At 40.4% G+C, this 26,646-nt stretch overlaps 1 protein-coding gene across 24 annotated transcripts in view; it reads right to left on the reverse strand.

The window, feature by feature from the left end:
* The window catches only part of ptprk (protein tyrosine phosphatase receptor type K), a 115,248-nt gene that overhangs the window by 5,629 nt on the left and 82,973 nt on the right, over nt 1–26,646 (reverse strand). For 2 of the 24 annotated variants that reach the window (XM_085771245.1, XM_085771242.1), the window contains 20 exons: nt 26,331–26,453; nt 25,192–25,266; nt 24,959–24,995; nt 18,539–18,674; nt 15,341–15,370; nt 12,569–12,729; nt 11,720–11,755; nt 9,106–9,293; nt 8,713–8,812; nt 7,783–7,928; nt 6,455–6,472; nt 5,824–5,860; nt 5,610–5,707; nt 5,160–5,276; nt 4,782–4,936; nt 4,535–4,670; nt 3,501–3,650; nt 2,879–3,052; nt 1,125–1,256; nt 277–402 (listed from right to left, as the gene is read on the reverse strand). In XM_085771245.1, the coding sequence (XP_085627371.1) occupies nt 277–402; nt 1,125–1,256; nt 2,879–3,052; nt 3,501–3,650; nt 4,535–4,670; nt 4,782–4,936; nt 5,160–5,276; nt 5,610–5,707; nt 5,824–5,860; nt 6,455–6,472; nt 7,783–7,928; nt 8,713–8,812; nt 9,106–9,293; nt 11,720–11,755; nt 12,569–12,729; nt 15,341–15,370; nt 18,539–18,674; nt 24,959–24,995; nt 25,192–25,266; nt 26,331–26,453 (2,175 nt within the window). The remainder of the gene's footprint in view (nt 1–276; nt 403–1,124; nt 1,257–2,878; nt 3,053–3,500; nt 3,651–4,534; nt 4,671–4,781; nt 4,937–5,159; nt 5,277–5,609; nt 5,708–5,823; nt 5,861–6,454; nt 6,473–7,782; nt 7,929–8,712; nt 8,813–9,105; nt 9,294–11,719; nt 11,756–12,568; nt 12,730–15,340; nt 15,371–18,538; nt 18,675–24,958; nt 24,996–25,191; nt 25,267–26,330; nt 26,454–26,646) is intronic. The other 22 variants (XM_085771264.1, XM_085771259.1, XM_085771266.1 and 19 more) reach the window with 19 other exon arrangements.

The following is a 26,646-nucleotide window of genomic DNA, read 5'->3' on the forward strand; positions in this document are numbered from 1 at the left end:
TATTTGATGAGTTTGATGAGGGAAACCAAGAAATCCCATTAGCCTCCGTAGCGTAGCTCTGAGCAGCTCACGGCTCTGCTCCACCGTTCTAAAAATAGCTTGCACCGACAATTAAAGGTAACGAACCTACTCCTAAAACTATAGGGATTATGGCAATAGGCCAATTTGCCAAAAATGTTGAACTATCCCTTTAACATTTATATTAACGCTATGGCAGCTGCAGCTGTGTAACTGTACAGAAACCACAATATAACAACACAACGTGAGTCCACTGACCCTGGTGAGGTTGCAGACTCTGAAGAGTCGACTGATCACGTCGCAGTCCATCGAGCAGCTCATACACTCCACTTGGACCGGGCCGTAGCGCAGCATGCCCTCCTCTGGCCAGTACTGAGGACAACCCTGAGGAGAGACGGTTACAGCATGAGACAACCAGATACACACTGCAGCAGAGACGGAGAGACACTGCTGTTCCCATCTTTTTGAGTTGATTTTAATGCTTTTATAAAAAGCCTTTTATTACATATTTCTGGATATAGTGACTAAACATCATGTTCTTGAGCGTAATTCATTTCCTATCACATAAGAACGACTACACAACTCATTCCAGTAGCTTCATAACAGCACTTCAGTGTTAAACAGTACAATTAATCATATCTTCTGGTTATATTTAAGGATGATGAATATATCTGAGGAGCTCTCCTCTCTATTATCCTGAGTTATTACTGTTGGAGATATCAGGCCTTGGTTCTGCCATTCATTGTGAGTCTATAAATAAGGGTATATTGTTGCCAATGAAGTTGGATTTTTTTTAACTGCTTCTCATGAAATCATTGTGACAATGTGATTTATTCTTGATAGATAAATTGTATATCTTCACAAAACTGGTAACTGGGACTCAGTATGTGATCTTTGCACCTGGTTAAGGTGAATACTGATGTGTAAAAATAGGAATAAAAAGATAAATGGGTCTGAAAACAAAATTATTCCAACTTTATGGGCAACAGTGTATGAAGCCTGAGTACATGTTATTCCCAAAACATCAGCTCCTTAGAATATAAGAATAATCATCTTTGACATTTAAAAAAACATGATATCATCAGGACATTAGTCGAGTGAATTACCTGAGCCAGGTCGATCTCGTTCAGCATCACCAGACTGGTGCATCCATAGTCGTAAACCAGACGCCAGAAGTCTTTGACGGTGTTGGGCAAAGGATGCTGGGTAACGATGAATGCAGCAGGCTGTCTGTAGCTCTGCAGAGAAACAGCAAAACCGATATCAGGACTTTGGTTCACACGGAGACGTCATTCAATCCAGTTTAACTTTTTATTAACATCCTTTACCTAAATCTTTATCACACCTTTCTCTCACTCACACACACAAACACACACGGCGATACACAAACGGCCGAGCAGAGTGAGACTGAGCTGGTGGACCACGACACATCGAGCACACGGTTCGGTCACATGATCATGCAGAGGGGTTATAAAATGTGAGGAGGGTGAGGGTGAGGAGCATGCATTACATTACATAGACAAACACGCCACACACACACGCCTATACACACACACACACACACACACTACATCTAGATCTACATCTACATTTAATAAAGTCAGTTTTCTTCATGTTCAGTCAATCAAGGTCAAATATCTGACAAGAAAAAAACTCTTTTCTTTTGACGTGATGAACTGACTGAAGTGAGAGTGAACTGAATGGAAATGTGCAGCCAGATATGTGACATGGGTGTGAATGACTGAGGCAGTGTTAACATGAGGGGAGTCTAATGTGAGGGTCTGGGGGGTCGGGGTCGGGGTGGGGTATGGGGTCACGTTTAGGATTCAGGGTGTTACGATCAATGGTTTGGGCTAAACATGAACCTGGTGGCGGAACGACACTGAAGCCATGAAACAAATCCAGTATTGGAGATCCGACATAAAAAATCCCATTACCTGGAACTCTTCTGACAGCTTGGTTAGAGAGAGGCCAAAGATAAGTTTAACTTCACTAAACTTTAATAAAAGGTGATTTTTTTTTTCTTTTTTTAATAAATTTATGGAATGAACTCCATAGGTTTTACAGCATTTACAATATTTTTGTGCTCCAACAGCTTTGTTGGAGAGAAGCCAGGTTTCTTTCCACACCATGCAAATAAATATTACACATCATTATGAACTGACAAACCTACAACCCACCCTTACTGCTCCTCCTTTTCTTTTCCTCCCTCTCCGATGGCTTTAACAGAAAGGCTAATCAACGTTAACCTCCCCCCTGCCACCCTGCCATCTTACCGTAAATCTCTACCTGCTCAATGAGGTTTTTTTTTGTTTTTTTTTTCAGGTCATGGCACAAAGGCAACATGCTGGGACGGTGTTATCAACAAGTTGCCGTTGTAGTAAAGCAATGTTTGGGGTGGCGGCCAGAGAAGCTAATGGTCTTTTCAGAACCTGGATTTGTCTCTAGCCTTCTGCTGCTAAAAACCACAAACACAGCATCACACAAACAGGGAGGGGAGTCTGTGTGTGTGTGCATGTGTGTGCATGTGTGCGAGTGTATATAAACATATGTGGAAAGTTGTAACATGTGTTTCTCTTCATCCTCTTATAAAGAGTCTGTATCATTTTCAACAAATTTGTTACACTGCAGTTTGGGACAACGGACGTTAAGACGCTTTGATTTATTTGCTTTTTCACACTGGTCAAACTGTGTTCAAAGCAAAAACATCTGCTCGACTAAAAAATAAAAAAAACTATTTCCACATGGACTCATCAACAAAAGAAAACGGGCTGAAATGTCCCAAACTACTCCTGCTTGAAGTGTTGAAAATAACACAACCTTATTATTATATGTGCGTACGAGTGCATCATAGACTTACATCCATCAGAGCAGCGTTGATGTAGTTGCTGCTTTCTCCGTCTATCGTAATGAGGAAGGGAAGGCATCTGTCGGGAGGAAGGCCGTCCATAAAGCGGTTCTTATCCTGGTTTCTAGGCAACAATGCGATGCTGCAGTCTTCAGGCTGGGGCTGAGGGGTCACCGAGTTTAATGTCTGAACAAAGAGAGAGACGATAAAATGAATTAATATGGAGGTTTATGTTCTTTAAAATACTATAACATTGACATTCTTGTTGGGATTATAAAGTGAATCCCAAGAAGATGAGAAAATATCCTCAAATCATTCAAAAGAAATCAAAAGAAGTTGTTTCTGACTGGATTGAGAAGGCGATTCTTTCACCAAAATGTGGCTAAATATACATCATCCTCCAAAAAACAGTGGATTTAGCCTTATGCTGAAGAAGCTGTTTGTATAGAACATGTGATGAAGAGCAGGGAGGTGGATTATGCTGCAAGAGTGAGTCAGTGAGTTTCTATAAATTACATTTTGATTGATTTTTCTTCTTTGCTTCTGAATCTCAGTCTTTTATGAACATGTTTCAAGCCTATAGCAGGTAAATTGTCTGATACCCACATTACAGATCTGTGTCGCTAGTTTTTACCTGGAACTCGTCCTTTATGTGTGACGAGTTGGTCTGGGAGTCGATGCGGATCAGCTCATAAAACGCAGCTTTGAACTCGCACACTGGTATGGCTGTTTCTCCACACAGACAAGCCTCTAGTATGGCGTCATGGATGAATATGTACTGCTCCTGAGGACATATAAATTCAAGGCATATTATCATATCCACACAAATATTTAATAAAGATACTGGTAAATAATAATAATAAAGCACACACAACCGGTCACATGGAGAACACAGATATCTGTGATACCAGATGAAAGTGAGAGCACAAACACATGGCTGATGGCAGATGGAGCTATGAATGACATGGGGTGATGTGATGACTGTGAAAGTTTGAGCTGTGTCACTTCTACAGTAAGTTTGTCTGAACAAGAAAATGTATTTTCAGCTTCGATTCAGAGAGTAAACTATGATTAAACTGTGTCTGAGCTGTTGCTGCAGCCTAATTTAACAATATAAATATAGATGATTGGCATTAAAAATTCATACAGTATGTGGCATTTATAATTATGATTTAAACATAGACAAAAAGGCTGTGAAGGGGTTTAAAGAGCTTGTGATCAAAATAGAAAGGCAACAAAAGTCTTTGAGTGTTCAATCAAACTGCAACTATTATTACTTAAAAATAGGTAGGAATGTGTTTGTATCTGTATCTATGCCAGCTCTGCTAAAACAATACGGAATGGAGTCACTTTATTGAAATCACAATGTAATTCTCCATCCTACCACTAGATGGGGCCAAAGTGAAATATTTTCAAATCTTTGAAAAGAGTGGTTTGCATGAGGATGAATTTCTTACCAAGAAACCTCAACTATATTAAATTGTATGTTTGCTGTGTTTCTGCAGCGGGATGATGTGTTTATGAGCAGGTGGTGAATACACGGCTCAGTGCAGCGACTCCAGCCGGCGCTGTGCTCGGTGGCTGAGTCTTACAGTGAGGGTTTATTCAGTAGGTTACAGTACGGTCTCTAAGACGAGGATGCGGATGGAGGATGGGTAATGCAGTCACCTCAGTCTGTACCATGTTGATCCTCCTGGAGCGAAGAGCCTTCACACAGTTGTAGATGTCAACCACTCCTTCTCTCTCGGCCATGTCCAACATGATGTCAATGACTATGAAGCAGCCTGTACGCCCTGCTCCGGCACTGCAGACACAGAGGACACATATCATTATGTATGTATGTATATTTGTAAAGAGGATATTAATCATAGTGGTTGTATGATTACATATAGGTGTGGCAGTGCTATGTTCATACCTGCAGTGGACCACAATTGGCCCGGCAGAGGGTGGATTGGAGATTTTAACTCTGCGGATGAAGGAAAGAAGTCCTGTGGCGTGATATGGGACTCCGTGATCAGGCCAGCCTGTGAAGTGGAACTGCTTGACCTCCCGCACCTCGTTGAAACCACGCTGAATAAACATAAAAAGAACTTTAGGTTACTTTTCATAATTCCTTTTTAAAAGTTAATATGTTATTTTGTCCACTTGGTGAATACAACATCTGTACATTTAAGAAAATACAGCCAAAAATGTTAGCACTACTGCAAGTGACATTAAAAACAATAAATTCAAATGTTTAAACTTTTATTTCACAGATATTATGCAAAAAAAAGAAAAAACAACTACCACTCACCCTCTCCAGTGTAAATGTGCGAACCACATATTCAGCAAGAGGTTCAACCTCCACAAACGTCACCTTGAAGTCGCCGTACACCTCTGCATCATCTGGCCAATACTTATAGCACTTGACCTGTTCAATATCAAAACTTAAGTTACTATTTAATTAAATGCAGTCTGACAGATGTGAAACACGTCTTAAGTCCTGGGTCAAGTGGCACTTCGTCAATAGGAACGGCAGCTGAGGTGTGCATCTGGTTATGGATATTTATATCAATAAAATACTGAGAGAATATCTTACAGCCACACAGCTGCTTCAGTCTGTTACATAAATCTACTTTTATAAAAAAACATCTTTTTTTAAATCTGGCTGTCCATCTGGTACAAAATGTCAAAGGGGAAGAAAATAAAACAATGAATGCTGGGAAAGAAGAAGAAAAAAACCCAAAAAACAACAACAACTTACCCTTCCAACCTCCACCAGATTGGTTACCATGACGATGCAGGCCGACTGTTCCTGCCACACCATCCTCCAGAAGTCGTACACGGTCTCGTGAACGGGACCTGCACACAGACACACAAAGGCACAGACTCAGTAGTTTGTATGAAGTAAGAAAAATAGCGTTATTACTTGCTGTGCTGTGTGTTTTGGTTCAGTGTTGTGTTGTTAGTGTTTTTACCTTGAGTGGCGATGTAGTGACTTGGTCTCTGGTAGCCCTGAGAACACAACAGCATAGCACGACAGCTCAATATGTATGAAAAGTGGATGTTTCATGTTAAAAATAGAGACTCGTCCCACCCAACTTGGAAAAAAAAATTTTTAACAACAAAATTGTCACAACTCATCCTGCTCAGACAGAATCAGGATCTCCGAGATGTTTACAGGAAAGTTAAGAGAGAGATTTTTTAAACTACATTGAATGAATTTGTCTTTTTCTGGTGACGTGTTTGTTCTATTCATTACAGAGTTGTCTGGAGATGACACCTAAGACTTTTACAGATGTGCTAAGAGCTTGGACAACCTGAATGGGATTTCTTCAGAGTTGTAAAGAAAAACATTAAGACTACACATCAGAGAAGTTACAGCTCACAGTGAGATGTGAGGACGACTGGTGGGAGGAGGGCAATACAAGGTGAAGGAGTGAAATATCTCATGCAGCAGAGGCCCCCAGCAACTCAGAAGAATGTACCGTACACACACCGTGACGTGATGCATGTGAGGATTGAATGAATCGATGTTCAGGCTGAACAGGTGTAAAAAAAAAGGTCAGAGGGGCGTGAATGGATGAAAGAGTCCACAGTGATACTTACATCCCTGTACAGCCAAATCTACAGCCCAAGCCACAGGCAGAAAGAACAAGTGGAAGAAGAAAGGAAAGAAAGAAAGCACAACAATGTCAGTGAGTGTCAATCAGAAAAAGAAAAAGTTGCATTGACATAATGGGAGTTTGAACAGAAAACAGACGTGCAGAAAATAAATGATCTAACAAGTAGAATTAGACTGAAAAGAAGGGACACTTCCTGTTGTGGTGCGACCATCTGAGGTTTATAAGTCACTTAAATCAACTATATTGTTTCTTATATTCCAGGTTTTAATGTTAGGGGTCACTGCAGTTTATATTCAGTACATTAAACCATTTCACTGTGGTCATACTGTACCAACAGATTATGTACTGGACAGACGAGGGAGTGTCCTCTCTATTCATCCTTATTCTATCTTACTGTGAGCAGTGGCATGCATGTAACAGTTAATGATCATATAGAAGAACATGTTATAAGCATATCAGCATTAAAAAAAAGCACAACCAGCATGCAGATGATTGTTGTACAGGTGACAGCAGAGTGCAGAGTGGAGATGGATGGATATTTCGACCGGCATGAACAGACAACCAATAAGAGATGGATGATGACTGGCATGGAGATGTAATGGATGAGAAGATGGATGCATTGACGGCTGCAGTAAAAGCAGCAACTTGAAGAGACTAGAAGACTCATAACGCTCTCTTTTGTCTTTTGTCTGTTCACAAAATGAAGCTACTTAACTTAGCTTATCTCAGCACAAAGACTGGAAGCAGCTTGTCTGTGTCTGTCCTGAGATAAGGAAATCCACCTAGCAGCACCTTTAGAGCCACTGTTAACATCATGTATCTTGTTTTTTTAATCTGTGCTGCTCATGCTGGAATTTTCTGGGCGACTGTCTGGAGTTACACTTGGCTTGTTCTCCAGATTAGACAAATAAGATATCATGTGTGAAGGTGTTTTGTTAACTCTGGACAGATGCAGGCTGTTTCTGCTGCTGCTGCCTTCAGTATCCAGGAAGCTCTCTCTCTAAAACAACGAGTCCAAACATGACACCTCATCTGTGTGCAGCTCTTAGCGACACATGGTTGTCATTTGCATTTCTTTAAAACTGAGCAATCCTAAAGATAACTTAACAACTATTTAATGTAACTGATGAATGAATGGAGAGACTTGGTGGTGGGGGAGGGGCAGCAGGACCGACAGCTGAGAGAGAGACAGATGCACAGTATGTATGTAATGATAATGTTTTTCGGTGGGTGGCTGGATGCGTAAAAAAATGGCACGATGGATGGATGGATGACGAGTAGACGCAATAAAGGTATAGAGGCCTGACATACGAGCGAGGGAGTGTGGTTTCGTTGGTTTCGTTGGGAGCCAATAGTAGCATTCGATGCGTTTCCACTTACATCGATGTAGTTGGCGTTGATGTAGTCGGAGGAGGGGTCGTCTTCTATGGGCTGAAGAATAACCCTTGAGTGGTCATCTGCAGAAATACACAGGGAGAGAGAGAGAGAAAGAGAAAGAGAGATGGGAATATAGAGAGAAGATTTGTTAGACGCCAGCAAATGCTTTTTTCTCTCTTTGCACTTGATTTGATGATGAAGATGTTGAATAATTTCGCGGATCAATCAGGATTAAGCCATATTTGAACTTTAACCTCCTCCTCCTGGTCCTGTTTTCATGTAATCATTATTTTTGCTTATCTACTCATTATAAACACCTATAATTTGCCTCTTCTAAGGTCTTAAGAGGACAGATGTGCCGCCGCATCGACTGTGCTCTGTCAACACGTACATAAAATTGGCCAACCACATCGTCATGGCCTAATATTTTTCAGGCAAGGGAGCAACAAAACTAAAGTCTGTGACATTGAACTAAGTGTGTCTGAGCGATGCCCCAAAAGCTGAGTCTCTTCTGAGTGTGAGGGAACAGCGGGACACAGGGGAGCACTTCAGATCTCCGAAGCAGAGACTAATGGCCGTCCCAAGGTAACGGCAGGAAACTAAAGGTGACTGAGCTTTTTTGCAGTTATTGCCCATTGACTGTGGAGCAACCTCTCACAAAGTCTCACAGAGGCCAAATCAGTGCACATCTCTAAAAAAGCATCTTGACTTCACACTTTTTAATTAATTACTTTGCATGCTTCTCCTTATTTTCTTTAACCCCCCTTTTACTTTCTCTTCTTCCAGTGAAGCACTCCGTAATTTCTTGTTTGATGAGTGGTTTAATTACTGATATGTATGAATAAAACACTCTTGCTTGCTTACATGCTATTATGTTCCCATAGCGGTTCTTGGTGCGGTTCTGCTCCTTCTTGGCCACATCCCAGGAGGCCGACTGGCCCTCAAAGAAGCTCTGTATCACCAACAACACACGGCAAAATATGAAAGAAAATTACACGTCATGGATCCTCAGATCTCATTCTGAGAGAAAATATGGGCTGGAATTATTGGTTTTCTCTGGTGGGTGTTTGTTTCCCCCCCATGGGCATAAATGAATGTTAGAAAAGGTTAGAAAACACTTACTAGATACTTGTGGGTTTTAGCACATAGGCAATCAATCGTTATTACTTATCATCAAGGCAAGCTTCACACAATCAGATTATCTTAATAGTGTCTGGATGGCACTGGGAATTAAAGTACTGTTAATAATAATCTTACTTCATATTCCTCCTTAAAGCCGTAGCTGTCAGATGTTTTCATCAGGTTGATGTGCTGCAGGAGGTCGGCCACTCGGATGGCAGGGTGGAGCTGTCCCGTCTGATAAGGAGACTCAGTTCCCTCGCAGTGATACCGAGGAACGTCCAGAAGCCTGCTGTTCTCCGCCGCAGAGGCGCTGTGGTTCTCGTCTAGAGGGAGTGGGAGGGAAGGAGCTCAGGTTAATGGCTGATTCACCGAAAAACTCTGGGTTGTCTGTTCGTTTATTCATTAAACCAGAATGGATCTAATCCAATCTGAGCGATTAATCATACAGTGAGAGGTTTTCAGTTACGGTAAGATAGGTAAATACTCTAGAGATGACAGATGTCCTTGTTTTTTTTTTTTTTGTGCAAAATCAGTAAAAGCTTTCTGTCTCTGATCTATTATCATGAGGAAATTCAGCTTTTTTTCCCCCCCGAAAATCAAACAAACCATTTGTCAGTTTGTTTTCTCGGTTCAGATACTCACCTGTGATAGGAACTACGTGTCAAAGCAGCGTAAAAAAAGAAAAGAGCAAAAAACATTTAGTCAGACTGCAGGGAAAGAGGACTTGTTAGTCTGACTCACACTGCACAAATGGTTTAGTTTTGTACACAAAGGATGAGTAAAAAAAAAGTCACACAACAATGAAGCCAAAAATGACCAATAATGTGTCTGTAATAACATAAAACACACAAAACTACAGCTCCTACCAACTTAAAATGAGCTCTGAAGTCCACAACACTGCCCTCTACTGGTAACATCCACCAGGAGTTACAACCACAATATCAACTACAGCTTCAATGTCCTGTTACAAGCTTTCTACACCTTCCACACTCATTTTGAGTCAAAAAATATTCGATAAATTTCAATATTTAAAAAAATCTGCCACATTAACAAGTCCTAACATCCAAGCAAACACCTGCCAGTCAATGTGAAAACCAGACAATTGATTTGTAAACCTCAGATAATAAAGAGCATCAGCGCAGAGAGGAACAGATTTAATTATGAAAATAATTAACTTTGCACCTCGGAAACGAGAATATAGGAAAAGTATTTAAGTTGTATGTAATTGTGAACGGTTCACGTTGTTGGAGGATTTCCAGGTGAACGTGTCTGTGCTGCAGGAGTTAATGTGAGTTGGCAGTGTTAATGTCCAGACTGACAGGTTGTATAATGGAGTAGCTTGAGGTTGCAGCACAACTGACTGATTTCATCTTCACCGTTGTTTATTAACTGACACTGTTTATTTCATCCGACCGATGCTTTTCTCTGCTCCGAGGACACGTTCACTCATTAATGACTGTTAAAGGTTTGTTAAGCCCTCGTCAGGCCAATTAACGGTAAACTTGACCCGACACTGCCTCTTAATTCGTTACTTCTTGCGACTTCTCTCCACTCTGTGATGTGATTGGCCGGGACAGATTGTAACTGCAGCCTTCACTCCAAATTAGAGGCAACGAAACAGTTCATTAACACGGTTTGGTTGCGTTGCGGATTGTCGAAGCCTTCTGGACACGTTCGAACTCCACACATCATAGTCGCAGTGCCAACAACGCCAGACTAAACTTAAGATAAACACATTGCAGTTGCAGCGCTGGAGCCGGAGAAAACATCCCAACTTGGCAAAAAAAACTACAGCTTTCACGACTCAGACTGGGGCATCAGCAGCAAAACAAGCCCTGGGAATAACACAGATGGTCGATACTGGAGCAGACTCCACTCCTAGATCCAGAGCACAGACAAAACTTCTGCCAAAGACACGGAGCTGTAGGCACTAAGTTGTTCACTGTCACTTGATGTCACAGATTTTTTATCGGCACTCGTTTTCATGCGGCGATGTGACAAACTGTCTTCCTCCCTTTAAAGCTCCGGTTTCTGTCGTTTTTCGGGACAGGAGATGGCATGCCTTAAAACAACTCAAAACTCTGGAAATAATGAGGTCTCTGAGGGAGAATGATGGTAATTACTGTGAATATCAATAACGCTCAGTAGGAAACAGAATCCATGGGCTGGGATTGGGAATGACTGAACCTAGGGAAAACACCGGATGACAGATGAAGTGCTTGGCTGTTGGAGTTGTTCGTACCGGGCATGTTTTACACAGAAAGTTGGCAGTGGTAGGCGAAGAAAGATAAAAGATGAAGACTGGGTTTTAGCTCTCCTTATATATTCTAATTCTAATTACATACACACACACACACACACTGCCTTTGCACCAAATCTCACTGTATTTCCTATACATGTTGTTCTGTTTAAATCGCCAATTGTAGGGATTAACGATTCTCTATTTACGATAACATTGCAGTTAAATGTTTGGGACTTCTTATTGTAGTTAAAAGCGGGGAAACATGGTGATACAGACGCTTCACACAAGCCAAACGATGCACCTGCACAAACACTGATGTCAGAGGGTCAAAGCAAGAGGACGCTACAGTACAGGACGTAGCGGAGGCTTTGACCATGTGATGATGCATAAAGGACATAAAGGACAGGGCAACAAGCACAGGGGGGCTTCATGACGATGACGGGTGGATGACTACAGGGCGTTAACTGGCGACAGATGCGATACATCCAACCATGCTAGAGGTCTCACCTAACACGGCGGTGGGGACCAGAGGATCGTTGGGCACTGCAGAAGGAAACATGGTCAGGAAAATACTCTCAGGCTCGACATTTACTGAAACATACATGAGGATCCAAAGGTGATTAGTTTAAATGCTCCCACAGCAGAACAAAGGAAGCAGAGCGTAGCCTCAGATGATGACTTAAACATTCATTTTTTTTTTTCAGCCCACTCATTGATTTCTTTTTTAAACAGAGATCATTCAAAGCCATTTCAGATATCAAATACACTTCGTCTTCCACTGGTTTTTGTTCTTGGATTTTCAAACTGAAAACCTAATCAGGCTGAATCTGAATGAGTTCCTGTAACTAGAGCTGAGAATATTGGCTGATTAATTGATTTAGATGATCGACAGACTAATTAATCAGCAGCTGTTCTCCTCTGCAACTATTTTGATAAATTATTCATTGTTTTTGTAATTTTCCTGGCAAAAACACCAAACATAACACACTTCCCAGCTTCTTCAGCGTGAGGATTGGATTTGCTGCTTTTCTCGCGTTTCATATCAGATCACATGAGGCCTGTAATCAAAGCTTTTGTGTAAAAAAACACTTTGGAGCCTGATCCGATTCTGTGTAAACAGCTGTTGTAGTGATATGCAGATCCTAAACTGCTTTGCACAGACAGAATCAGGAGACTTAGAGGTTTCAAACAATGATTTGTCAGGGCTGTGTAGAGGAAGACTGAGTCTGGTACAGACCAAAACAAATCTGAAGTCGCAGGAATACCAAGGCCAGACTCTATACCCAGATGGGATGGTGTAGCCTACATAAAAAGGTTAAAAATGTATAAAATTAGCCGCCTTCCTTAAAAACCTACATCTGTTGTTGTAGTTGTGAGAGTCCATGAACGTCACAGCCATCGGGTCTTCTCCGTGCAGAGTGCTCTGGTCGGCGTAGCTGCGATCCATGGCGTTCACCATGTGTGTCATCTCCTGCCGCGTCGTTCCGATGGCGTCTTTGCGTTTTTTAGCCAGTTTCCTGTTGGGAGGGGGGGCAGAGACACACTGAGTCAGGGATCTTACCAACAAACACACGGACATCAGCGAGCCTGCAGCCCACAGCTCCACTTTACTTTGTCTTGTGTGTGGAATAAAATCTTCAAATTCTTAAGTGTAGCTTGACTTTAGGTATCTTTTTTTTCTTTTTGTTGTTACGGTAAAGCTGGGGGGCTGCAGGCCTCTGATTCAAGATGCAGAGTTTAAAAACCAACAAGAAAGAAAACAGGAGAAAAGAAGAAACCTCGGGAGAAGAGAAAAAGAGAGGAAGGACAGAGGAGAGATCAAGCAAGGAAGGTAGAGGAGAGGCCGTGTTTGTAAATGGCAGCATTAAACAGGTTTGGCTATAGGAACAAAGGGAAAATTGCATCTAATTCAGACCAGGGGAAATGACCTATGACCTACAGACCAGTAGCAAAAGGGAAAACGTGTTATCATACTTGGTACCATAGATGAGCTGTCAGATGAAAAGCCACCAAGTTTTAGTGTAAACTCAGTTTCTGTTGATTTTTGTAATTTCACAAGCTTTCAGAATAAAAGCTTTTAATAGAGTAAATAAAAACATAATGGCAAATAAACAAAAGCAGGAAAGAAAATCACCAAAATATGAAATATTTAGTTTTCATCCGACAGCAAAGATAGGAAAAACCCCCATTAAAACAGCAGTAGGGGAATGACTTGTGCTCTACAGCAGCCCAAGGGAAACCATTTACTACGAGTACAGCACGGTTATCATTATATGAATAGTGGGACTCGAGGTCCTGTCGTAAAGTCTACACATCCAGGTATCCTTTTCAGGTTTCACTCTCTCAGTGTGTGCAATGCAATCCATGAAAATCCCAGGAGAAATATCTGTATAGGACTTGATACTTCGAGCATGACAGAGCATGCAGGAACATTATGTACCCAGAGCCATAGATATACATCAGTTAAGACAACATCACGGCCGGTGGACAAACAATTGTGTTTTTATTCTCAGGGAAAAGTGAGTTCCTCTCTTGTGTGGATAAAATTTGAGTCCCAACATAAATGTATTATTCTCTGCAGGTGGGACACAACATAGCAGGATTGATATAGAAATCCATTTTCGACCGTTGCCTAACTGATATAATGTATGGCTCTGACTTCTTCCCAGACAGAATGCATGCTGGATTTTTGTTGTTTCCTTTTTTAGGTTGTATATTTTACCTCTTGACCCCAAAATACACCAACTCCACCTCTAAGACCACACACACACACACACATGAGATACACACTCACACACTCAGTAGGAACACAGGTTTAACCGCTGACCAAGTGTAGCTGTTTCGGTGTGTGGGTGTTTGTGTGCGTATCGTTGTCGAACAGAAAACAGAGAAAGAAGACGTTTGGATTATAAACCACCATATGCTCTGCACTGTCCACACAGCACAAAAAAAGGGAGACAGAGAAACAGAGATACAGAGATGGGTGTGACCAGAACTAGAATGGATCTCTATTTGAGTTTATTATGTATCATTTTGAATATTAGATTGAATAAATAATGTGATTTTTCAATTATCCTCATGATAAATCAAAATTATCATATAATATGTGCAGTTTCTCCAAAGATCTGAGACTAATTGAAAGAAGTTTAACTCCATATTATGTTGTATTATGTTAATGATGAGACTTTCTTTTACTTAGATATGATACACATTGCTGGTAATACTTCTGAACTTGTACGTTTTTGAATTGAAAATGCACTAAATAGTTCCCACCTCTTTTAAAGGCAGTTATAAGTTCAAGGATTTACTTTGATCACCACCCGCTGAGAGAGACGACAGGAGGAGGCAGAGCAGAGAAGGAAGTATACCCAGATCAACAAGAAAAAAACCATCATGAGAACTCGACCCGACACACAAAATTCAGATTCAGGACACGTGTCCCCAAAGAGGAAGTGGACTGGTTCAGACCCATTGTCAAGAGCAGACACACTGAGCACGTGTAGCAGCAGCAGCAGAGGAACCATGATACCTGTGACTTGATGGGCGGATGGATGGATCACATGACTACATGCACACAAAGAGCTACAAGTCACAAGTGCAGCATTCTTTTTTCAAATAACACGCTTAGGCCTCTGTCGTCCCACTTTGGCCCGCTTTGGTCTGGTTTAGGGGCCAACTTTGGCCTTCGTTGAGTCTGCTTCAGAGCAACTTTGGAGCATGTAGAGGACACCGGGGCTGGGGTCAATTCACTGTCAGTTCAGTCCCTTTAAAAGGTGCCGACACCTCATTTTTTTTGCAAACGATTCTGCATTTGTAATTTTTAAGACAACAAACCATCAACTTTCTATTGATAGAAACAAACATTTATATTATTTGGAATTGTAAATGAATAAAAATGTGGGAAATAAGGACAATCCTGAACTGACTGACATGAAAGTGAATTGACCCCCACCCTGGCAAGGCATCAATGAGGGATGGCTTTGGCTGGTTGGTCAGAGCTGAAAATGTGTTTTGACTTGAAAAAAGTATACTGCATCTTTAAAAATAACAACAACTAGCCACTAAAGAATTCGCCCAATAAGATAACAGCAGCTGGGTGAGCTGATTGTTGATTGGTTGTTTACTTACAGGTAATAAGAGTATGAATAGTAGGTCCTCCTGGGGGGGTTGTGAGCCAATCAGAAAGCAAAAAATGAGACACAAGGGTCATGAATATGCAAATTAGGACAATATTGTCCTGTTCCCAACCAGCAACAACAGAAACAGAAGAAAACACCTTTTGATTGCTACAACTTGAGGGTCATGCAAGGGGTTGTTGTAATTACTATGGGCCCTATGTCTTTAGACAACTCAACTCTAATGATGCTGAATAACTTCTACTAAAATAAAAACAAACTATCAGTACTGACCTATCAACATGCAGTCTCTCCTTTTACCTCTGGGGGTGCTATATTTAAAATATTCATGCAATATTTTCAAGCTGCATTAACCCTAATTAAGAGATTTAGCCGTCTTCACTTTCACTGACACCTAACGTCTGATCTGTAACACCACGCAGCTCGCTTCCTGCAAAGCAAGCATGATGTCATTGCGATGTCATCATGTCCCACTATTTTAAAGATGCAGTATTGTTCTGAGTTGTAAAGGTTCAATGACAATGAAGATTGATCTCCCCAGAAACCTTTGGTGGAAGATTAAAAAAAAAACTACCAGGTAAAAACGTAACTTCATGCTCATGAGAGTGATATAAAAACAGAAAACTTTTCATAATACTCTGATCATGTCTGAGTGCCCTTCTGTTGTATCCGATGTGACAGTCTCAGCTACAAATCAGGCCTAATAATGTCTGAGTGAGCACAAATCATGTCATACATCAAAACAAACTCAAAGTGTAACTTCAGAGCTCTCTTCAAGTGACTCATAGATAACTTTCTTGCCCCGTGCAGAGATATGAAAATATATTATTTAATCTGGAAACATCTGTCATGACTGATATATGATCATACTTTAAAAATGTTCCCTGCTCATATAACAATAAAAACCCTTTTCAGCTGTTCATGTAGGTAATGTACAGTCTCTTGAGTGTTAGTGATCGGATCAGGTAGTAAAAAGCCGCCTCTGGTCCTGACGCATGAATGCAACTTGAGCTGGTGACAGTTTGGTTCCCAAACAACAACAACAACAACAACAAAAGACACTGGCTTCAGTTCCTCCAGGCTTTGGAGTCCAATTACAACAGTCACCTCCCAAAAATGCATTATCTTTCAATTTGAAACCAATCTCCTGTTATCCAAAGGCTTTAAAAAATCCTCAAGGGACAGATAATGTGCGGTAAAACACGTTACAGTAATCAGGCCACTGGTTATCATTAACAATTACACTTTGACACTAAAGTGGTTGCACGGAGGCTGGATCACATGAATTCATTAAGAGCATTAGAATAAAAATATGCAGGTCATGGGCTGTGAGAGCAAAGATCTTCAGAGAGTTCATTACTGATTGTAATTTAATGCCTCTAATTGTTTTTGATTTGCTGAGTGAGATCATGATTGGTTGGAACTGAGAGACTGTTTGCTCTCTACAGCCTCTGGCAAGTTGCAATACCTCAGTGTTGAGAGGAAATGCTGTTTGGTTTTTTTTTTCTCCTCGCAGAGACATCTTCTCAAAGTTGGTACGATGATTCATTTTGAAATATCTTGTAACGTGTCCAAGTTACATGGTGGTCAATTAGCACAGCAACTCATTGAAGTCAATGCTTCTTTTAAAAGTGTGATATAAAACAGCCGAAATGAATGTATCTGTCAAATTTAATTCCTAATTATTCTCTTTTTAATGAAGCACTTAGGTTTCCAGAACACCAGTTTTTCACTGAAAGGTCAGAACAAGAGCGGCGTGTGTAGTAATAGTTAATTACCACCCACGGGTTTAATCATGTAGTTGGAAAATCTGCAAATGTAGAAGGATATGCTCATCCAATCTGATGTGGCTTCAGACTAACAAAGATAGACACTGATCAATAAAGCAGGAGCGTTATTGGAAAACAAAAGCCGTCTACACTTCAGCTTGAAGCTGTGACGTCCCTCATGGTGCATCTAATGATGTTTGATATATCGCAGCAACTCATGAATAATGTTGCTTTCACCTTAAACAACACATTTCTTTGGAGGTGAATGTAAAGCACAGGAAATAAAATAGTTTTTTTTGTGACAACCACCAACTTCTGAAGTTTGCAGAAACAGGACAATACACCTGTAAAATACCATCTGAAGAGAAGCATCCTCATGATATGGAGAAATAATTCATGAGGATAAGTCTGCCACATTCATAAAGGTGAGATATTCTTTTTCACACCGTTATCTGCAAACAGCTTGGTTTGATACGAAGACGACGACCTGATGGTGATTGGAGCTGCTGCAGCTGCGTGTAGCCACCACATGGTGGCGCCCTGTACTAAAATAACACCACAGGGGCCCTAAATGTAAACAGCGACACCAGGACCGACTCTGACACCTCTAAATGCTCAGAGTGCAAGAAATGACAGGCAGTGATTTTGAAATAGTCATTCAGTCTTAATGTTTTGCTTTTCTTTTCATGTCTCTTCTCTAAAATGGCTGAAATATACCTCAGTCTCATTCAAGACTTTACACTACAAAGGGAAACCACTGCTGCTGAATTCTCCTAAGTGTGAAGCTGAAGTAATGAAATGTCAGGGGGAATGCGTGTGCACCAGTGGCTTAAAATAATTAATTCTAGGTTTTTATTATTAGATATTTTTGTTGCCTTTGATGTGTTTGTATAAGCCATTAATCTTGGAAAGTTACTTGATCTTGTGCTCAAGGATCTCTTTCACTACGTCTCTTGCACACTCACAATGGAGTCAGCTGTTCTGTGAGGTTGTTTTGTCTGGATTGATTCAACAGCTGTAGCGTACAAGACAAAAAACAAAACAAAACAAAACATGACCTCAGATCTTTCTTGCACCACAGCGAGACAATCAGGTTTCTGGTTTTTGAAAAACAAGCCTTCAGCTATTTAGTGTCTTAAAAAACAAGAGCAACCTTCAGGAGGTGATCAAACTGGTTCTGAGGGGAGATCAACGTTAATGGCGGATGGATGGAGGATGGTGTTACTACGGCAAATACTGGACCAACACACAACAAGAGAATGGGGTTCAGGTGCACATTTTGTGTCTGTGTGTTCTTGCATCTGCATGCGTGTTGGCGTGTACATGAAGTATATTGTTCATGTTCATGTTCATGTTTGCTCTCTTCGTCGAGCTCTGCGTTAACGCTGCTTTAGCGGTCATGGTTAGGTTTTGTCACTCACCTCTTCTTGACCAATAGGATGGCAACCAACACCAGCAGAATAAAGACAAGAACACCAGCACTGATCCCGGCGATCTTTACCACCCGATCCGTCTGTTTCGCCGGGTCAGGAATGACTTCTGGCTCCTCTGTAGCACCTACAACATAATTATGACGGAGGAAAAACATTTTAGAACAGTGGCTCTAACTCATAAGAGCTCATATGGCCAGAATTTTATACTAGTGATGGATTATTTTGTGCTACTAAGTGGACAAACAATCAAAAACATTGGAAACTACACGTATACATTTGTAGAAGACTGGAACTTCTACAAGATGCAAAAATGACAGCTATTAAATATAGTACCAAATCAATGGATATAAGGCAATATATCGTGAAAAGCTGCTAAATGACATCTCAACATAAACAAATGAAAAATAGCATCATAAAATGTAAAATTAGAACATTAAGGTTGTGAAATGTTGATTTTTGTGGTTCACACTTTCTTCTATCTCGCGCTAACCTTTCAGATAATGCTCACAAACGCACTAAAAGCTTAGCCAGCTTAGCTCTCTTGTTCTGTTTGTTCTTTTCCTGTGTCCATTGCTATTAGAAATCTGTCAGCCAATTTCTTTCAAAGCTGCCAGCCATCTGGGGAATACATGTGTGTTCAATAATATTCAGTTTCCAGTAAATTTCTTTTTCCATGACAGGCTAGATTTTTTTAGCTGTCAATAATCAGGAGAAACCCAACGACTGACAATCAAACATTTAGAGTTGAAAGATCTTCAAAAGCTCTATCATCTGGGTTTTCCTATAGCTGACTCAGTTTTTTAGACAAGAACTGCTGAAGAAAAATAAAGAGCGATAATGTTTTTTTTATTCTCACAGACCTGCTGTTTCTGTTGAAGATAAAACCACTGAACTAAACTTTCTGGGAAACTTAACGTTTAATCTGAGTAGCCTACCTCCTCCACAAATCTGAAATATTTCCTCCCATGCACCGTCTGTAAACTTGCAACACAAATAATATTGTGAGCCTCGGTAGAACTTATGCTGGCATGTTTAACCTGTGGTGATTAAAGAATGCTACCCAACAGCCTCAGGAATTAACATCTGTCGTTCTCTGAACAAAACGCCCTCACGTCAGGAAAGTGGTGAGTGAGCGTGGTGAGGAACACATCCTGATGAGCCATTCAAATAGCAAGGGTTACTCAGCCCTGCGCTTGAGATCAGGTAAATATCAAGACTCTAATTATTCCTTGTAAAGCTACGTCAGACATCTTGCCAACAGAAATGCCATGGTAACGATCAGTCATGATGCAGATGGAGACAAAAGTTTTGTTTGAGCAGCTAATTTGGATCATTGTAATATTGAGATTGACAGTAAACAAGCATAATACTTCAGAGACAAAAGTGCTTCTTCCAACATGAGTCATCTCACACTGGAATAGTTAAAGGGATAGTTCAACATTATGGCAAACTGAGAGAGAGTTTTGGAGTTGTTGGATTTTGTATTTGATGAGTTTGATGAGGGAAACCAAGAAATCCCATGAGCCTCCGTAGCATAGCTCTGAAAGTAGCTTGTTTTAAAGGTAACCTACTCCTAAAACTATAGGGATTATGGCAATAACATGTGCCAAAATGTTGAACTATCCCTTTGAGTGTGTGTTCATGGTGTGTTTTATTGTAGAGATCAGTTTATAGGTACAGTATATGGCAAAGAAACATGGCTGTAGATGCTATCAGCTATGTGGGGCTGCACTTAAAGCAACTACAAAGAACTTTTATTTTGTAGTGTCTCACTACTTTGTCCCACCTCAGTTGGGATGGAGAATATTTTTCTTGCAGTGTGTTTGTGGTGAGCTATCCATAGTATTCTATTGTATTGTATTCCATAGCACTCTATTGTATTCTATTGTATGTTATTCAGAAACTATGCTTATGTGTTTTAACTTTATTGCTATTTTTGGATTATTGTTTTGGGTCATGTCACCAGAAGCTATTTGATGTCCAGCACCTGACAACCTGTGGTTGTGCAACAAAATTTGTTTCACTTCAACTTTCATTTTGTGTTGATTTTGGCGACCCCTGTGAACAAAAGCGGTACGTTTCTCTTTGCGGATTCTGTCCCAGTATTAGCATTGACGAAAATATAGCAATGAAATTGAGCTTGTTTTTTACTGGCTAGCGTAGCAACAACCCAATGCTAGCCTGGTCTGGTGTCCCGTCTCCTTCGGTCTGAGTGACCACTGCCTCCCGAAGGTAAAGAGTTACACTATAGAGAAATAGCTTATCTTACCACCGATGGCCTCATTTGCTGTTGTAGGTCATACAGAGACATCAGCTAAACGAGACACTTTTGCATATCTAGTTTAGAGTTCTTTGTAGGGGCTTTAGACTTTGAGCTAAATGCTAACACACTCACAGTCACAATAGCATACTGCTTGTTAACCATGTTCATCATAGATGCTAATATTTGCTAATCAGCACTGAAGCAGCGCTAATGAGAATGATATTTATCTTACAGGTAGGCCTACTTTGATTCATATTTTCTTGTTTCGTGTAAGGAGCTGTGAGAAGGCAGTAACAGACAATCAGTGGGAGCTGACTGTGTTTATTCCTGGGCCTGTCTCGTGGAGCAGGGGTCAACTGAATCAAAAGCACTCAGCAGCATCCACAGACTCCTGCTTCTCATTCATTTTGTTCTATCATCTGATAGTAAATATTCTGAACCAGTGAACTCTCTGCAGAGCTACTCCACCTCCCAGCTGCAGACACACCAAAGGAAACATTTTAAAAATAAAAATAGACACCGTCGTCTTCATACTGTATACCCAACGAGGGAAATGTTCAACTGACTCTGTGTGTTTCATTGTGTATTTTTTCCAGCATATTTCAGGTTAACCTTGGCACCGCGCTCTCGTTGGGAAAATGCTTTTTGAAATGTGATTTGACTGTAGATGCCCAGTGTCTCTGCACCAGTGTCTCTGTGTTTAACTTGTACTCAAACTCATTTTCTGTTCCTGATGACTTCGGAGGATTGACTGAACTCCCCGAATCCGTCTGTTTGGGATATAACTCACAAATGGTGTTTTCAGTTCAGACAGACTTTAAAGCCTGTTGATCATGGACAGAAAGTCAACAGAAAAGAACGAGAGAGGGAGAGAGAGAGGTAGCGAGAGCATCTGTTTTCATTCTCCTAAGCTCTACTTAGTGATCTGATCTCATAACGCCAGAACAGTTCATACTGCACCGTAAGAACATTATCATGCATTATGATAATCCAAATAATCCAACACAAAGACATTTGCACAAAACTCCACATAATGCAATACATCTATCAAATAATAATCCACTTCTAAAGCTAAATATCAACAAGATAAACATAATCTGCCCCTCTCTCTTTTCATCTCCCTCAATATTTGTGACCTGGACATATTATTTTGTTATAAAATGTTCCTGCCACTGAAGTCTTTTGAAATGTCCCCATCTCGCCCCATGTCATTATGTAACAACATTACACTGGAGCATAATGTAGGCGTCTTACATATATAGATTTCTCAATTCTACAAAAAGACCACGTTGTCCCTACCGAGCTCTAAGCCCATTCGTTCTCACTAAAGAGATAAAAGCAGGTCGTGGATGTATAGTTTCATTTGGAAAACACCAGCAAAATTAGTCGGGGAGTATATTTAACTGCACATGGATACACATTTGGAGAATTTGCAACAGCAGGGCGGTGTGTGTATGTGTATGTGTGTGTGTTCATCCTAATGAAGCCTCATGTCACCTGGCTTCATGAATACAGAAAACACTACATGAATCAAAGATTATTTACACAAGTTTCTATGTGACCTTTATGACTTTTGGCTTAATGAGGACAAATAAATTACATTTTCATGTTGTCTGAATACTTTAGTTTGTACTAATTAAATTCCTGCTCAGCATTATATTAGAGTCTCAATTCTGATGGGATTTTTTATCCACTTAAATATACAAGTTTATGAAAGAAACTACAGGCTGATACATAATTAATGGATCTTTTTGAACTGAAGAAATATCAATATCAGTAGCAGCTTCAAACATCCAGTATCAGTCAATTATGGTCACTTATGCTGTTTTAAAAAATCTTGGTCAGTTTCTTTTGAATATCTAGTCACTACCAAATCACTGATTCATGTGGAATAAGGATCGAAATTGTACTTCTGTCCCTCTGTGGCTTAAAAAAAAAACTTCAATGCTTTTTGCATTAATGGCACAAAAATTTGCTGGTTTCAGTTCATTGCTTGTTCATTTGTTTTTTTGTCCTGTGACTGACCAGCCAAGAAACTATTAAGAAAGAGGCACCAAACGAGCGAGTCTGACCTCATAACGTCGGCAGTGGCTCTTAATGTCTGTAAAAATTATCCAGGTCACTACGCTAACAATCTCAACTTACCCACACAGCCACAAACACACACACATGCACACACCCCAAGGCCACAATGACAATACACAATAGCCTAGATGACCTAATAGGACCACCATCACTTAATCCTCCCTCCCGGACGCACGGTTGAGTGCACACACACACACACACACACACACACACACATGCAGAGGGACAGACAGCTAGAGGAAGGGACAGTCGTCTGACCTCTCTGTCCATTAGTGTGTCTTGGTCCCCCCCTCCCCTCCCTTATTAAAAAAATCTAAAATCCTCTCTAAAGTCTCTCAGCCTCACTCAGATATCCTCGGGCAAGAAGGACACAGCGTCATCTTTTTATAGCAGCTTTCGGGTGAAGCAACAACCACCTGCTCTCGTCCGTTCAACCACCAGCAAATCTTGAAACATGATGACTCCGGAAACACAGCGACTTCCCACATTTTTTCCCCCCTTATTTTAAAGTGGAAACACGACACCCTGTAGGCACAGTGGGGGTTGGGGGGTTGGGGGGTTTTGGGGGTTTGGGGGGGGCTGAACCACACCTTTGATCTGTCCCGTGGGATCAGTTCCCAATGAGCCGCTCTGCTCACATCAACAGACTCACACTGAACTGCACAACCTTAAGAAAACACACATGAACAGAAAGGCCTCCTTTTACGGGCATGTACATTTTTATGTTAACTCCAATTATCTAAATTTATAGAGCAACTCCAGCTATTTTTAACCTCGCCCCCTATTTTATTCATTTGTGTAATGTTTATTTTTATAGGTGCATGAATGTAACATGGACCAGTGCCATATAGTACTCCAAGCTTGTTTGCAGTGCACTCTCGTTGATGCCCCTTTATACAAATGAATCACCACAATGATCGATTTATCTAATTATAAGAGTGATTGAGCTAAAAATGTGATTTTCATTGTTTTTTTATGAATCTCCAGCACCAGAGGTTAAAGCAGGGACCATCAGTCTGTAGAGCTGAAATGCTTAGTAAATGAATCAATCAGTTGACTGACAAAACATGAAATTGGCCATTTTCATAATAAATAATAACTAATTCCAATCATTTTAAAGCCAAACATTTTCATCTCCTTATATGTGATGATTTTGCTGCTTTTTTCAGTTTAAAATGTTCATATATTGAATATTTAAATATTTTAGGCCGCTGGTCAAAACAAGCAATCTGAATATGTCACGGTGGGAATTACTTGTTTTTTTTCCTGACGTTTCTCAGGCAAAAGCAATTGATCGATCATAAAAATAATCAATATTTGGAGCCTTAGCTGACTGTTGTCCATCTGTCAAACAAATAGACGGACGGGCGCCTCTTGCATATATTACGCACAAAGCATTGTTTGCTTTCTAGTTGTGTGTTACTAGTCAAACAAACATTAAAGTGTCCTCACTGCTCTTTGAAGCTTTGTGCCACCAGACACACACGACTCTTCAGGATTGTCGATTTCATTGAAAACATGGTAATGTATTTTTCTGTTTATCCTCGTTCTTGACCCACACAGCTCAACTCTGATCCTACAGCTGCATTTCTGAAAAATCTTTCCTGAAAACAGTGTGTGCACAGCTGTGTGCGTGTGTTTATACGTGCGTATGTGTGTGTGTGCTTGTGCGATGTTGCTCGGGGATTAACTCCACACCATTTAAAACCAGTCTGATAATCTATCAACATATGGCTGCTGGGAGAAAAAAAAACTTGACATTTGCAATAAATGTGCACACAAATACACAACATGTATGTTGTATGTTGCGTGTATTCTCTGCACAAACATCATAATAACATCTGTAAAACTCTTAATAGAGAATCAGACATAAACCCTATAAACAAAAACAAAACGCAACACTGAATATGAGATTAATGACAATCATTAACTGAGCAATTTAACAACAGACGATAAACACAGTCGACCAGACAACTGATAATAAATATGGTAAATTATGGAAATATTTTTGTATCATCTGAGCTGAATCTGGAAAGTATCGTGGAGCAGTGAGCTCTTACCTTTAGTAGCCAGCCTCAGGCACTGTGTCTTAGTTTCCTGAGGACAGAGAAACAACACCAATGAGTCTCATAACTTGTGTTCAGATTCTGATACATGGAGAAGACCTATCTGATTGAAACAAGTGTCTCTTTTAATGTGTGAGTGCATTATATTTGACTCATAGCAGCTAGCAGGTGAGAGCTGTAAATTCTCGGTGTTTAGTTTGTCCTCAGGTGAATAAATATTTATTTACCCGCTCTGTGCTGCTCACAGCTTGAAGGTAGATGTTGTAGTTCTTCCTCGGAGCCAGAGGTGGATTCCAGAAACCCTGAGGATTAAAGGAAAGTGATGATCAGCTTGATTTAAAAAAAAAGAAAGAAACATAGGCACGGATTTTCAAATCCCTAGGAGTGGAGTTCAGTATTTCAGTGTTTGGGGGATACTGTACATGTTTATCCTTACTTGCCCAAACTTTGCCCAGTGGTGGGCTTAGCATAAATACTGTAGAAACAGTCCAGAGTTAGCAAAATCCATTTCTTTCACATCTGAAGCTATATGTTATATTTTTATAAGATGTAAAATTCATATTGTAAGAAATACAATTTGACATTTCCTATCTACAGTAAACCTCTGTATTTATCAAAATGTTTAACTGTTTATTGAACAGATCTCATTTAAATCTAAGTTAAAATGGGAGGGAATAACTATGGAAGTTGTTTTATTGTGGAAAACTTTTGCAGAGGTATTTATACACATGTATTATACTGTAGTGTATGTGTTGAGCTCTGTTCTAGGTCATGTATCTAAGAGCTAAACAAAGGACACTGGATTTTAAGCTGATTGGTGAGGGGCCTCAGGTATTTGAACTCTGTGAGGTTGTTGAGAGTAGTTGTAGTAACTTCTGAGTTGTTTGGTTCACATTTGGTTCACAACACATCTGTTTAGTGATCGTTGTCCATTTTGATGCAGACTGCTTCTCTGTAGGTGGACAGCTGAGGAACTTGCTCAAGTCCTGTGTTGTTTCATGCTCTTGTGAAGGTCTGAGGAGTCTTTACTGCACTGAACTGCGTACTACACTACACTGCTCTGCTTCGGTCTGGACGTTTTGTCCTCAGGGTGGACAAACTTTAGCCTCACAGTGTTTTGGTTTATTACAGCTTTTCTCTCTCTCTGTCTGTCTCTCAATAAATGGAGCAACATTGCCGGTCCTAAAGTTCCTGGAGTATCTGAAAAAACTCAGGAGGATCTTTAACAAACAAAAACATCGCTGTGCACTTCAAGCACGGAACAAAATACCCAACACGCAGGCTGTGTAGAGTAGTTTCTCAGTTTAAATTTTCACTTTCTATGCAGCATAGGATATGTAGCTGAGGTAAAAAAAAAAAGACTTGCCTGGTAGGTCTTGTTGTCTCCCACTGTGAAGGGGAGAGGCTCAGGCAGGTTGCTGGGGGACAGTTGGGCGGCATAATAATATGGAGATCCACCGCTGGACGCGCTGTGGTAGGAAACGGGAACCTGAGGAAGAGGATTTATTTCCATTAAACGTAATACGTCAATAAATCTGAGTGAAAAAACAAAACAAAGCAATATAAATTAAGTTAAAGCAAATTGATGCAAATAAAACGCTCCAAAGATCCACGGAGCCAAAAAGTGAGATATCCACTGTAAAAACCAATCTATTTTTGGTAATGAAAACATATGTATGCAA

This window comes from Trachurus japonicus, chromosome 24, assembly GCF_045865225.1.
Source record: "Trachurus japonicus isolate A0001 chromosome 24, Traja_1.0".
Classification (NCBI taxonomy): domain Eukaryota; kingdom Metazoa; phylum Chordata; class Actinopteri; order Carangiformes; family Carangidae; genus Trachurus; species Trachurus japonicus.